The sequence below is a fragment of the Ursus maritimus genome, unplaced genomic scaffold (assembly GCF_017311325.1).
Source record: "Ursus maritimus isolate PB19 unplaced genomic scaffold, ASM1731132v1 scaffold_32, whole genome shotgun sequence".
Taxonomy (NCBI): domain Eukaryota; kingdom Metazoa; phylum Chordata; class Mammalia; order Carnivora; family Ursidae; genus Ursus; species Ursus maritimus.
The window spans coordinates 841,297-854,572 of record NW_024425786.1 but is presented as its reverse complement, the minus strand read 5'-3'; the positions used below and the strand labels follow the sequence as shown (position 1 = coordinate 854,572).

Here is a 13,276-nt window from a genome sequence, read left to right as displayed (position 1 = left end):
GCTCGCCGCGCCGCCCGACCCGCAGGCACTCAGAACCACAGCGGCCAGAGCGTGTTCAGCGTGGTCCCGGTCGAGGGCATCATGGACCCGGGCAAGGCGCAGGACTTCACCGTGACCTTCAGCCCAGACCACGAGAGCCTGTACTTCTCCGACAGGCTGCAGGTCGTGCTCTTCGAAAAGGTGTGGCTCCGCGAGCCCAGCCTCGACCCCTCTTCCCGCGTGTCCAGGGCCCTTCCGGCTTTCCCGGCCTGTCCTACTCTGGAGGCCCTGGCCGGTGGATGGGGGCTCCGCGCCAGGGGTGTCGTCAGGTGGAGAGGCCAAGGGCCCAGGTCCCATGGGCCCACACTCTCCTGGAGCCCCAGTCATGGGTCACAGGACGATGCTGCTGTGCTCCTTGTCCCCAGAAACTCTCCCACCAGATCCTTCTGAAGGGCGCGGCCCGCGAGCACATGATGTTCGTGGAGGGCGGAGACCCCCTGGACGTGCCTGTGGAGTCCCTGACCGCGATCCCCACCTGCGACCCTGAGCGCAGAGAGGGTGAGCCCTGGGGGGGGGGGGGGCTCGGTGCAATAAGAGAACCCCTTCTGCTGCCCACCTGCACCCTTAGCCCTAAGAAGATGGAAGGGTAGGGCTGTCATTCCTGGCTCATCCCCCAAAGGGTGGGGTCATGCTAAAGAGAGATTTCCAGGGGACCAGCTGACCCTAGGCAGCTCCCTCACTCTCTGGGTGGCAGCCCCACCCCACGCCATCAGCCCCCAGCCAGTTCTCTCTCTTCAGAAGCAGAGGAGCTGAAGCCCATCCTGGTGACCCTGGATTACATCCAGTTAGACACAGACAAGCCAGCCCCACCTGCCACCCGAGAGCTGCAGGTGGGCTGCATCCGGACCACCCAGCTGGCCCCAAAGAAGGTGACCACAACTGCCCAGGCCCACGCAGCCCCTCTGCAGCACCCCCTGCCTGGGCAGCCTGGGCCACTGCCGGCCTGGCCCCTGGATAGATATGGGCTGGGTAGCCTGCTGGTCAGGGCTGAGAGGGCAGGTGGAGTCGGCTACCCTCGAGCCCAGTCCCACTGCTTCCTGGGAGCTGTGCCTGGCCTGCCAGCCCTACCTGCAGCTCCAGTGTCCCGCAGACTGTCGAGTTCAGCCTGGACGGCGGCACGTCTCTGCAGCACAAGGGCTTCACCATCGAGCCCTCCAGGGGCTCTGTGGAGCGTGGCCAGACCAAGACTGTCACCATCTCCTGGATGCCGCCTGCCGATTTCGACGTAAGTGCCGCAGACTGGCTGGGAAGCCCTGCAAACACCAAAGGCTTGGCGGGATGACACCCCTGCCCCACCCAAGGAGAGGGCTGCTGGGTGGGCCCTGGGCAGGTGAGGTAGGTAGTGGGCAGTAAGACAACACATGTGTCTGGTGGGCCGGGGGACTGAGGGTCTCCTTCCTTCCTTCCCCTCCCATTCCAGCCAGATCATCCGCTCATGGTGTCAGCCCTGCTGCAGCTCAAGGGGGACGTGAAGGAGACTTACAAGGTCCTCTTTGTGGCCCAGGTGGTGACCAGCCCCTGAGGCCACAGGAGTCTCTCCAGAGCTCCCTCAAACCCTCTGCTCACCCTTGAAGCCCTCCCCTGGTCTGTAAACCAGGATAAACCACCCACAGGCTTGGGACCTGGGTACCCCCGCTGGGCAGGTTCAAATGTGCAGCCCTCTGAGTGACCCCAGGGCACCCCAGCCCCCCAGGCATGGCCACTTCCTGCTGCCCCGGACCCAGTGAGTCCAGAGGCCGGAGAGCACCCCCTCCCCGGCCCCACTCAGAACCAGCAATAAGGCGAGTCCTACCCACAACCCTCTCTTACTCTGAGCCCCTCAGAACCCCCAGCCCCACCAGTACCCACCTGCCCAGCCTTTAGAAGCCCTGGTGGGGGGAAGAGCTGCCCCCACAGGTCTGTCAATAAACCTTCTGGGCTTCTTCATACAGGCCTGAAGTGTGGGATACATACCAAATCAGAGATAGGGACAGATCCCTGGGGAGGCAGCACCCTGCCTCCTACCCCCCCCACACACACACCCATACACACAAATCAGTCCATAAACAATGAACTCTGCCCCTCTGGAGGGTGGTGCCTGGATCACTGGGGAAACCGCTAGCAAGGCAGGGTGCTGGGGATACAGGCTGGAGTTGAGACATGCCTGGACCCAGTGAGGCCCTGCAAAGATGGAGAAGGGTACAGGAGGCTCCAAAGCCAATGGGTTCCTTTAGGATTCTCTGCTTCTCCCAAGTTTCAGGATCCCTGATGTCCCCAAGGAAGGAGGGAGCAAATGTGGGGGACTCATGCTCAGGGCCTCCCTCAGTGTCTAGCTGGGGTCCAGGGAGAGGCCCAGAGCATGAGTTTTGTTTTCCATTTTTCTGGACAGAGTCCAGGCTCAGCCTTCTGGGCTCCAACAGGTCCTTAAAGGCAGAAGCCCCACAGGCCATATGACACTCCTGGGAGCTCAGAATGTCCCCTTGCCCCAGCACCTGCCTTCTGGAGAGCGCTGGTTGGACACTGTCCCCACAGAGCCCATCCAGTCTGGCCCCTCTGTACACAGCGTGCCCAACCCACCAACCCCAGTCCTGTGCCTGACAGCAGGAGAGCACGTGCAACTTCCCTAGCAAGAATGGAGGGTATGATGCATCTGGGGACTTCCCTGGGCACAGGCTTCAGGACCCCACCTGTCCTAACCCCAGTTCCTTGGTGCCCTTGATGCCTGGGAGCCTGCCATCTCCCTCACCTGAGGCCAGTACGGTGACCCTACAGTGGAGTTTTGCAGGACTTCTGTCAGCCCCTCCTGGGGCTGACCAGCCATAGCCCAAGCCACTTTCTCACCAGATGAGAGAAGTCAGGCTCCAGGAGCCCGGCCAAATGCAGGCCCTAGGAGGTGGTGCTCCCTGCAGGGCATGATCCCTGCCTCCTTTTCTGCTGCTGGCAAGAGGGGCAGGCCACTCTTCTAAACCCCGGCCTCAATCTCCTGCTAACAGGCCCTGGTACTCACTGGCCAAGGCCCTGCCAGAACTCCTGTGCACTGGCTGGACTTCTGTCCATCCTCCTCCCTCCCATCCAGCAAAGGCAAGAGGGAGGAGGAGGAAGGATGGCCAGGAGCCAAGCTCAGCCAGCCTGGCTGGAGCAAGGTGGGCAGGAGGGGCCCTGGGGTGCCATGGCACAGCCTGGAGGTCCAGAACAGCTTCGGGCCAAGATCAAGCGAGATCAAAGAGCAGGGGCCTGGCCGATCCAGTCAGGAGAGCCAAGCCCAGGAGGCCCTTACAATGGGGAAGACTCATGGAGAGTATGTTCTGAATGCAATTAAGAAAGGCAGGTCAGGGCGCTGGGGTGTCTCAGTCGGTTAAGCGACCAACTTTGATTTCTGCTCAGGTCATGATCCTAGGGTCCTGGGATCAAGCCCCGAGTTGGGCTCCCCACTCATCTGGGAGTCTGCTTCTCCCTCTCCCTCTGCCCCTCCACCTCCCCCTGCGTGTGCTCTCTCACTCTTGTTCTCTCTCTCAAACAAATAAAATCTTGAAAAAAAGAAAGAAGGGAGAGAGAGAAAGAAAGAGAGGGGGAGGAAGGAAGAAAGACAGGTCAGGGGTGCCTGGGTGGCTCAGTTGGTTAAGCCACTGACTGATTTTAGCTCGGGTCATGATCTCAGGGTTGTAGGATTGAGCCCTGCCTCAGGCTCCAAGCTTACAGGGGGTCAGCTTCTCTCCCCCTCCCTCTCCCCCACCCCTACTCGGCTCACTAGTGCTGGCACGCTCTCTCTCTAAAATAGATGAATAAATCTTAAAAAAAAAAAAAAAAAAAGGTTAAGGGTAGCTGCTCCTTCCACTTGCCTGACCACCCTGCACCTTTGCACTGCCGACCACCTCCCTTAGCCTGACCTCCAGATGGTGGAGTAGAGGCCAGAGAGAACCAACCTAACAGTGCCACTAGCCTGGGGAGAAGAGTGGTGAGGTGGAAAAAGTGGCCCCCAGTCTTTCCTGGCAGAATGGACAAAAGGCATTCTGTGACCCCCAGACCCGGAGACCACAAGGACCACAGAGGCCACACGCCCTAGGTTGGGCACTTTCAAGGCGAGGTGCTCTGGAAACGGGGTTAGCTCCCAGGACGCCGCAGGGGCCGGGGACCACGCTCAGACCGCGGTGGGCCTGCCCCTGGCCAGCCTCAGACAGTGAGCGCCCGCAGCGTGCGAGCAAAATAAATGTCGTTGAACAACACGCTGGGAACCCCCCAGAATCTGGACTGTCTCAGCCTTCTGCCATGAGCGCCGCGGTGTGTGCGAGTTCCGCCACTTTTGTCCCGGCCGCCACCCTCCAAGGCCACACCCTGTGCAGCCGCGGGCACCACAGCGGTCGCCAGGCCCGCACCGAGCCTGACTGCAGGACAGGCCTGGCCCGGCCGGGATGGGGGCTCTGCGCCCGGGCGGAGGGCAAGACCCCGGTCCCTCCGCCCGGAGACTCCAGGCTCGCAGGCTCACGGGACCCGCGTGGCGGGTGGGGCCGTGGGGCGGGGCTCGCGTGGGGCGGGGCTTCGAGAGGCGGTGCCTCTGGCGGGCGGGGCTTTGGGCCAGGGGATCCGGGGTGAGGCCGCAGGACCGGCCTCCGACGGGCGGGGGCACTGGGGCGTGGCTACGCGTCTCGGGGGCGGGGTTTGCGCGGGGCGGGGCCTCCATAAAGTGGCGCGGCCCGCGGGCTCGCTCTCCCTGTCCGCGCCGAGCATGGTGTTGGGGGCGCCGGCCTCCCGGGCGCTCCTACTGCTGCCGCCGCTCCTGCCGCTGCCGCAGGTGGGTCGCCGGCGCTCGGCTCGGGCACCGCGGGGCGGGTCTGCGCTCGGCGCGCCCCGGCCCGGGCTCACCCCTGTCCCCACAGGTGGCGCTGGGCTTCGCGGACGGCAGCTGCGACCCCTCGGACCTGTAAGTCAGGGGGGTGGGAGCCCGGGCCTGGCCCCGCCCTGTGGGGGAGGTTCGGGCGGGACCGTCGGCCCGGCCGGTGCCCCGCCTGCTCCAGGTGTCGCCGTCCCCGCAGGTGCCCGCCCCAGGCCCGCTGGAGCAGCCTGTGGCACGTGGGGTAAGTGGAGGCCGCGGCGTTCACCCCCAACCCTCCTGGCTCCACGGATGAGGAGTCGCCAGCCCTGTCCCCTTCCGGGCGCTGATGGGAGGGCGCTGGGGCCCTCAGCAGCCTCCCAGGCTGACCCCTGCCTCCAGCCCTCAGCACCAGGACGGCCTCTCTTGTGGGCCCTGCCCCAGTCCGGGACTGTTCGGGCACCCAGGCCCTTGGCAGGACTTCCCTTCATAGCCCGCTTGCCCACTTCCCACCCCCTCCTTCCTCGCCCCTGCCGGATGCCCCTGCGAACATGGTCATTGGTCTGGGCACAGAATTGTGCAGATGGCCTGGGACAGTGTGTCCTGGGAGTGAGCCCAAGGCACTTGTGGCCAGCCCTGGAGAGAGCCAGGACAGGCCTGGCAGCAGGATGCCAGGACGGGCGGCTCCTCGGGCCCAGCTCTGGCCTGGAAGGAGGTCTCTGGCCTGGAGAGACGTTCTCTGGTTTTCTTTTATCCTGCCCATTGTCCTGTCTAGGGTGGTTGGGCCATGACTGCCCCTGGGGAGCAGGTCCCCGGTGGCCAGGGGTCAGTCCAGTTGCACGGTCTCGCTCCTCTCTGCACAGGCTTATATTACTCGCTGTCCTTCTGCTGCTGCTGTGTGGGGTCACAGCCAGCTGTGTCCGGTTCTGCTGCCTCCGGAAACGGGTACACAGCCAGCCACACCTGCCACCAACACCTCAGCCTTGCGACCTGACAGTCAGCCCTATGGACAGTGACAGCCCTGTGCACAGCACTGTGACTTGTGAGTGCCTGCAGACCTCACCTGTTGGCTTGCCCACCTGCAGGGGGATGTGGGGGGCGGGTGAGAGCAGACTCATCCCCACAAACCCCCTCTGGTTCCCTGCAGCTTACAGCTCTGTGCAGTACCCGCTGGGCATGCAGCTGCCCCTTCCCTTTGGGGAGCTGGACCTCGACTCCATGACCCCTCCTGCCTACAGCCTGTATGCCCCTGAGCTGCCGCCCTCCTATGAAGAGGCTGTCAAGATGGCCAAACCCAGACAGGAAGAGCCACCCCCCTCTTAGTAACCCAGTCCTCTCCCTGGGTCCTGAGGCCTAGAGACATTGGCGGGACTCCAGGAGCCAGGCTCCAGTGCCCAGCATCCCCAGCGGTAGCCCTGGTGTCCCTCAAAGGCAGAGGAAAACTCTCTTGAACCTCCCAGTTCTGCCAGCCACCCTGTGCTCAGAGGGGACCAGTGCGAGGGCACCCCCAGCACACCCCTACCATCCTTCCCCAGGGAAGGCCAGCCCGTCCAGCACATTGCTGCAGCCCTGGCCTCGTTGCTATGTAACGCCAGGCGGCCCAGCCAGCTGGCCCTGTGTTGGCCACACACATGCACCCACACACACTAGGGCATGCACACGCAGGCTGCTGCGTTCACCCCTGACCCCACAGGCCTAAGCCTCAGGGCTCGGGGCTGGCTGTGACACCCCCAGCTTTTTGGAGAGAGAATAAAGTTTGTACCTAAGTGATCTCCATCTGTAGGAAAAGGCTCTGGGAGGGGCCTGTGGGTAGCCACCCCCAAGTGCAGACAGAAGGGCAAGTGGTAGTCTTCGACCTGCCCCAAATCTGGCTTTCCGGTTGGTGCCCAGAGCCCTGAGCTAGGCAGTGCGTGGTGTCAGATGTCACAGCAGGAATGATGGCCATGTGCCATGGCTGCCCTAGGAAAACCCTCTCCTTTCTCCAGTCCCAAATCCTTGCCAGCCCCTCCTTTCTGGGCTAAGTAGGGGCAGTGAAACACACCTTAGTCGGGCTGGAGTGTTTATTGGCCAGAGGTGGGGCCGGGTGGGGTGGGTGGCCGTGTGGGCGGCCTGGGGGCAGCACTGTGGGCAGCAGCAGGCAGTGGCCTTCTTCAGGCAGGCCTCCCCCGGCCACAGCACCTGCTCCTACTGGACCAGCTTGAAGGACTCTCCGGTCATCATGGCCACAAACTCTGGGAGCAGAAGGACAGGTCAGCCACCAGCCTGGCCCAGCCGCCCGGCTCCCAGGCCCGTCCCTCACTCACCCTCGTAGTCGATGGTCCCATCCCCGTCCTTGTCAGCCTCCTTCATCATCTGCTCAGCCTCGACCTCATTGAGGGGCTCACCTGCGTTCATGAGCACATACCTGCGGGGCCCCCAGGCTGAGTGGCAGCCCAGAGGGTTCTGGCCCTCGCCCACCCCCTGCCCAGCTCCAGGCCCTACTTGAGTGTGTCCCAGTCGATGTAGCCCTTGCCCTCCTTGTCGAAGACACGGAACGCTGCCCTCAGCTCGCCTTCCTGGTTCTGGGCCTTTTCCCAGTAAATCCCCATCAGGGCCAGGAAGCTGTCACAGTTGAAGAATCCTTTGTCTGCAGGGAGCAAGCAGCAGGCCCGGCCGCGTGAGGGTGAGCTGGTGCGGCCGTTCCCGCTCACACTCACAGGTGACCCCCCCCACCCAGGGCTGCCCCCAGCCCAGCCTCACTGTCTCTGTCCACGTCCTTGGCCATGGAGGCCAGCTCGCTCTTGGTGGGATTGATGCCCAACAGGCTCATGAGCCGCTCCAGCTCTCCAGTCTTCACCTCCCCATTGCCCTCCTCGTCGAACATCTCAAAGACCCCCTTGTACTCCTTGATCTGCTCAGCTGTCAGGCGCTCCGTCTGCAGGGACACCGGTCCAGCTTCACCGGGGCCTCCTCTGCCCCTCAGTCCGAGGAAGGTTGGAGGCCCCAGCACACATGGCACCCCTCCCTGTCCATCCACTTGGCAACCCTTCAGGGACTAAGGTTAAAAAAGGAGGCCCCCAGCCCAGAGCAGCTTCCAGATAAGGGGGCACAAGGGATAGGTCTGGAGGGGTGAGTGGGACCCTGCCACGCAGCTTCAGGGGAAGGACACACGAGGCAGAGGCCAGGTGTGGGACACCAAGGCTCAGGGCCAGCCATGTGAGGGAGTATCGGTGGGCCCAGTCTCTGAGGCCGAGGCCATAGACACCAGGTGAGACCAGGTGAAGGACGCCATGGGGAAGCATGACCCAGGTCAGGGTAAAGGACCCCAGCCTGTTCTGGCATTTCTGGGGCCCCTGACCTCCCCTGCCCGCCACTGCCATGGCAGCTTTCAAAAAGGGCTCCCCTATCCCAGCCCCCAGAGTAAGGGTGGCGTCAGCAACCAGCAGGGCTCAGCCTTGGCCCCCCACACTGCCCTGTCCCTCCAGCCTTGCTGAACTGCTCCCTCGATTCCCAGAGAGACACTCATACCCTCAGGTATGGCCCCAGCCCATGCCTGTGCTTGGAGGCCCTGTCCCATCCTCTCTCCCCCCGGACACTGCTCCCAGCACCCTCTCCACCACCCAGCCAGCCCACCAGGGGCTCTGCCGGGTGCCGGGAACAGCCTTACCATGTCTGTGGCCGACGGGGAGGACACTGCGCAGTGGCACCAGAGATCAGGGGCGGAGGTGTCAGCCGCATTTAGCTGGGCCCAGCTGCCTGGGGTCCCCAGAGTCCAGATTCCAAGATCCTTGTATGGCGGGGAGATCCTGCAGCCCTATTTTGGGCCAGGCTTGGCCCTTCCCCACATAGCCCCTCCTGGCCCTCCTTGGCCTGAGCCTCCCCTCACCCTGAAGCTCCCTTTCGGACCCTAGGTGCCAGCTAAGGCCCCTGGCCCAGCCTCGGCCCTCTGGAGCCGAAGCACAGGTAGACACCATGGACTGAGGGCCAGGAAAGGGGCTGCCTGGTGGCCCGGGAGGCCCAGAGTGTTTGCACATTGTTCGTCCTTTGCTGTTTCCTCTTCACCGTGTCAACCTCCTCAAATCTCCTTCCCCACAGCGACCCCCTTCCACCGTTCTGCCGCAGGACCCTCACACAGCCTGTCATCATTACATGAGTGTTCTTTCTGAATGCCCACCCTGGCCTCGTGACACCCCCAAATCCCTGTGGGCCCAGTGCTTTGCAGGCAGTCTTTAAAGACAGGTTGAGAGAATGAATGCATCCCTCTGGCCACCCTGTGCAGTCCAGGGAGGAGACAGCTGGACATGGAGTGGGGGCGAGAGGGGGTCAGACTGGCTACCAGGAGGCCAGACCAGGTTTCCTCTGAGCAGCCAGGGGCTATTCTGGGGTTTCTCGGAGAAACCTGACCTCCCTTCCACTCAGAACAGCAAAGCTGGCTCCCGAGGGAGCCTCATGGCCTGACCGTTCAGTGACAAGCTGCCCGAGCAGCACGCACACCCCACGTACGTGCGCTCAGCCCTTGGACACACACACCCACACTTACCCCACCGAGGGCCTCCTTCCTCCGACCCTGGCGCTGAGCACAGGACCCACTGGCCCGGCCACAGGGCTGGAGGCTTGTGGTTGCAGGCTGGAGCCTCATGGGTTGAGAGGACTCCTCCCATCCCTGCCTCCAGCTCCCCCCAGGGATGGTCACAGATGGGCGCCCCCACCTAATACCCTCACGCCTGTGCGTGGCCCCCCCAGAGTCACACAGACACACGCCTGCCCCAGCCCACAACTGCCTGATGATCTGAGCAGGTGAGATGTGCCGTGGCCCCACCGGCTCGGCTCTGGGCCTGCCAGAGTGTCTGAAGCCTCCGGGACGCTCCCCACTGAGGCCCAGGCCAGCTGCTGAGGCCACAGGATTTGTGCTGACGCACAGGATGGCTCCAGCGGGCACCCGGCCAGAAGGCCCAGGGGACAGGGTTGAAGGGGAAGCCGGCTGCGGGTCTGCGGGGTGGTCCCCTACCTTTGCCCTGGCTGCGCTCTCTCGTCCTGGTTTCAGGCTTTGTGATGATAAGAAAAGACTCTCCCACTCCCTTCCCTTGAAAAGCTCAGACTAGAACAGGAGTCGGAAACATTTCAATAAACTAGTCCCCTCTACACATCCCAACCACCACACGGGGGCAGGAGGCCAATGAGCAAAGACAGCGAGACCAGGTGGCGGCCTGAGGAGAAAGCAGGTGCGAGGGCCAACTTCCCGCGTCTAGCTGGACTGCGGAGCCCAGACTTCTGCTCCCACACTAGTCTAGATGTCGTTACGAAGGGTTTTTTTCCATATATTTATTGATTACAGTGATGAAATCAACATAAACTATTACTCGGGGAGAACTGACATTTACTAAACATCTGTTACAAACCACAATCTTTTTTTTTTTAATTTGTGGTAAAAAAAAAAAAAAACCCACATATAAAATTGACCACCCTAACATTTGTGAGCGCACAGTCAGGAGTGTGAAGCACGTTCACGCTCTTGTGTAACCATCCCCACCGTCCGTCTCCAGAGCTTTCCATCTTCCCAACTGAAACTCCCCATCAAACATCAACCCCCCAACCCCTGGCACCCACCATCGACTTTCTTTCTCCATGGCTCCGACTCCTGCATAGAAATGGACTTAGACAGGCTTTGTCCTTTTGGACTGGCTTATGGCACTGCACATGATGTCCTCAAGGTCTCGCCATGCTCTAGCAGGTGTCCACACGTCCTCCTCTTTTTTTTTTAGAGGGGGGGAGGGGTAAAGGGAGAGGGAGTAAGAAAATCAAGCAGGCTCTCCACCCAGCGCAGAGCCCTACACAGGGCTCAATCTTAGAACCCTGAGATCGTGACCTGAGCTGAAATCAAGAGTCGGATGACCTAACTGACAGAGCCCGAGCATTTTCTCCTTTATAAGGTGGAATAATATGTCACTGGGTGGAAAGACCACGTTTTATCCGTTTTCTTGTCCATGGAAATTTAGGTTGTTTTCACTTCTTTGCTGTTGTGATTAAGGCTGCAATGAATGCAGCTGTGCATGGTTTTCGATGTGATTAACATTGAAATCCGCAGACTCTGAATAAAGCAGATGACCCTCATCATGTGGGTGGGCCTCATCCAATCAGTTGAAGACCTTAAGAGAAAAAGAGTGAGCTCCCCAGAGGAGGAGGGAATTCTGCTCCAGAGGCTCTGGGTTGGAATTGCAACATCAGCTCCTCCCTGGGTCTCAGCCCTCTGAACCCACCAGCCCCACAATCACCACAAAGGGAACCAACTCCTTAAAATAAAACAACCTCTCTCCCTCACTCTCCCTCCCACTTCCATTGGCCTGTTTTTCCGGAGATTCTGACTGATACAGAAGGCCACTGAAGGCAGTATGCTCCGAGAACCTGGGCATCCGTGTCTGGGCCTCTGGAACCACCCTTCCAACTGCAGCGCACATGGAATTTCCTGTGGGCAGGTCTGGAAGGAGGCATGGGCACCCGAAGAGAGCAGCTGAACTCACAGACTGGAAACCCAGGTGAGGGTGTAGTGAAAGCCTGCGTGGGCGACAAAGCAATCCCAGCCCCTCCCCACCAGCAAGTGCCTGCCCACTGACCCCTCCCTGGAAGAGGGAAGAAACCCATAGACACTGGCACTGGGGGTCCCCAGTGAGATGACAACACAAGGCCCCCACCCTTCCAGGGCAGCCTCAGGTGCAGACCCAGCTCACAGCCACTGTGGCCCCAGGTAGAACTTCTGAAGGGCCAATTTCATGCGGCCTGAGTCCCCATGGCTGGCCTGAGGCTTCCAGCAGCACAGCTGAACTTCCCTCCGCCCGATCCTGCCCCCTCCCTGTCTCTGGGGTTGACCCCTTGCACACAGCTTGCACCCAAACTCCATCTCGGGGTCAGCTTCCGTAGGACCCAATGCACAACTAGAAGGGGTATTGAGATGGATTCCTCACCGGCCGGCTGTGACAAGGCACCACTGGGGGCAGGCACACACTCCTCCCTGGGGGTTCACCTGCTGCAACGGTCACTGTTCTGGATTGGGCAGGAGGGAGAAAGACCAGGCAGTGCCTGCCCAGTACCCGACCTGTTGTCAGGACCCTGCTGGGAAAAGCTGGGGCCTTGCCATGTGTGTAGGGACATCCAGGTGGCTGTCCCCCTCAGTTCTAAGGCCCAGACTCCTCTGAACCTTCTACACCCGCGGGGTTTGCTCACCCCTCCCTGGGAAGAGCTGCACCCGCACCTCAGCTGAAACAGAATTCCGAGGCCTCCCCACAAACCCCCCCAGGCAACATTTATCCCTGTCAGGACATCCACCCCCCTTCCCTGCCACTAGGCCAACAACCAGGGGTAAGTTGCAGCATAATCTGTCTGGGGACAGCTGCGTCTGGGAGCTCAAGGACACTGAAGAATGAAGGGACGGATGGGTGGAGCTGGCAGGAGCTGGGGGAGCACGGGCAGCCCCAGGGGCTGCTTTGAGGGCTGGAGCATGACCTAGCCAGGCATGAGACTACACCTACCAGTGGTTCTCCCAGGGGCCCCTCTTCCCGCAGCTTCTGCCTGAGGCGTCCTAAACCAGCACAGGGCAGGCCACAGTCTGGGACCCATACTCTGCATGCTACCTGCAAACAGCCTCCTTGCCCACCAGCAATGCACTGCACCCATGAGCTGGCCTCCTCAGGCTCCCAGTGTGCTGAGCCCCATCTGTCCTTTGCCACAGTGTCCCCTGCTCAGCCCCAGGAAGGCCCCCTCACCACTCCTCTTACCTCCTCCAACCCCAAGAAAAACTCCATGTCCTAGTCTTGAGTCTTCATTTCAGGGTCTGCTCAGGGGAGCCCAGGCTGGACAAGGGGTGTAAAAACAAAGCCCAGCTCTGGACCAGCACCGATGGCAGACGGGAAGGGGTGCACGTGTAAGGTCCCGGCAGTTCAGCAATGGCCAGAGCTGGTAATTGAGATTAAAATGTATGCGAAACTTGAACGTAGGCACTAAAATAATAGAAATGGGTTGTATAACTTCCATATCTGTGGAGGGAGAAAGGAATAAAGAAAATGTAATAAACCCAACAGACTACAGGAAAGAAGACAGAAGCCTAAGAAAAGCAGCGTATCTAGAAAGCAGCAAGTAATGTCATAAAAGTAAACCCAGCCACCTGACAGAGCTCCCAGGGGCCAATGCTGGAACAATGTGAGCAAGAAAATAAATTAAGTAGGATCAGATTATAACTCAAGTATAAAATAAATACCCACTGTGCATCAAAGCACACCATCAACAGAGTGAAAAGGCACCCCACAGACTGGAAGAAAATATTCACAAATCAGATATCTGATAAGGGATTCTTATTTATCTATTTGAGAGCGAGAGAGCACGAGCAGGGGAAGGGGTAGAGGGAGAAGCCGGCTCCCCCATAAGCAGGGATCTCGACGTGAGGCTCGATCCCGGGACCCTGAGATCATGACCTGAGCTGAA

The 13,276-nt window shown here is 60.7% G+C and overlaps 3 protein-coding genes across 3 annotated transcripts in view; 2 read left to right on the top strand and 1 right to left on the bottom strand.

Moving 5' to 3' along the window:
- Positions 1-2,029, top strand: part of CFAP74 (cilia and flagella associated protein 74) — a 56,633-nt gene extending 54,604 nt beyond the window's left edge. The window contains exons 34-38 of the mRNA XM_040645528.1: positions 26-180; positions 405-537; positions 778-908; positions 1,130-1,264; positions 1,460-2,029. Coding sequence (XP_040501462.1) covers positions 26-180; positions 405-537; positions 778-908; positions 1,130-1,264; positions 1,460-1,561 — 656 coding nt within the window. The 3' untranslated portion in view covers positions 1,562-2,029. The remainder of the gene's footprint in view (positions 1-25; positions 181-404; positions 538-777; positions 909-1,129; positions 1,265-1,459) is intronic.
- Positions 2,030-4,688: 2,659 nt separating this feature from the next.
- On the top strand, positions 4,689-6,614 carry TMEM52 (transmembrane protein 52). Its single transcript, XM_040619351.1, has 5 exons — positions 4,689-4,807; positions 4,893-4,936; positions 5,049-5,090; positions 5,689-5,867; positions 5,973-6,614. Exons 1-5 carry the CDS (start codon positions 4,742-4,744, stop codon positions 6,146-6,148), a joined length of 507 nt encoding a protein of 168 aa, XP_040475285.1. The 5' UTR covers positions 4,689-4,741; the 3' UTR covers positions 6,149-6,614.
- A 371-nt stretch (positions 6,615-6,985) lies between these two features.
- On the bottom strand, positions 6,986-9,443 carry CALML6 (calmodulin like 6). The gene is made up of 4 exons (XM_040645527.1): positions 9,345-9,443; positions 7,565-7,859; positions 7,307-7,451; positions 6,986-7,229 (listed from the first exon to the last, which is right to left on the bottom strand). The coding sequence occupies exons 1-4, from the start codon at positions 9,441-9,443 to the stop codon at positions 7,121-7,123; spliced, it is 648 nt and encodes a 215-aa protein (XP_040501461.1). The 3' UTR covers positions 6,986-7,120.
- Positions 9,444-13,276: the final 3,833 nt, after the last annotated feature.

Bases quoted from the DNA above. Each gene is read 5' to 3' on its own strand.
- TMEM52 (XM_040619351.1), top strand. From the start codon at position 4,742: ATGGTGTTGGGGGCGCCGGCCTCCCGGGCGCTCCTACTGCTGCCGCCG. The intron at 4,808-4,892 runs GTGGGTCGCCGG...CTGTCCCCACAG, and splicing joins CGCTCCTGCCGCTGCCGCAG to GTGGCGCTGGGCTTCGCGGA. The intron at 5,868-5,972 runs GTGAGTGCCTGC...GGTTCCCTGCAG, and splicing joins TGTGCACAGCACTGTGACTT to CTTACAGCTCTGTGCAGTAC.
- CALML6 (XM_040645527.1), bottom strand. From the start codon at position 9,443: ATGAGGCTCCAGCCTGCAACCACAAGCCTCCAGCCCTGTGGCCGGGCC. The intron at 7,860-9,344 runs GTAAGTGTGGGT...TTTTAACCTTAG, and splicing joins GGAAGGAGGCCCTCGGTGGG to TCCCTGAAGGGTTGCCAAGT. The intron at 7,230-7,306 runs GTAGGGCCTGGA...GGGGCCCCGCAG, and splicing joins ATCGACTGGGACACACTCAA to GTATGTGCTCATGAACGCAG.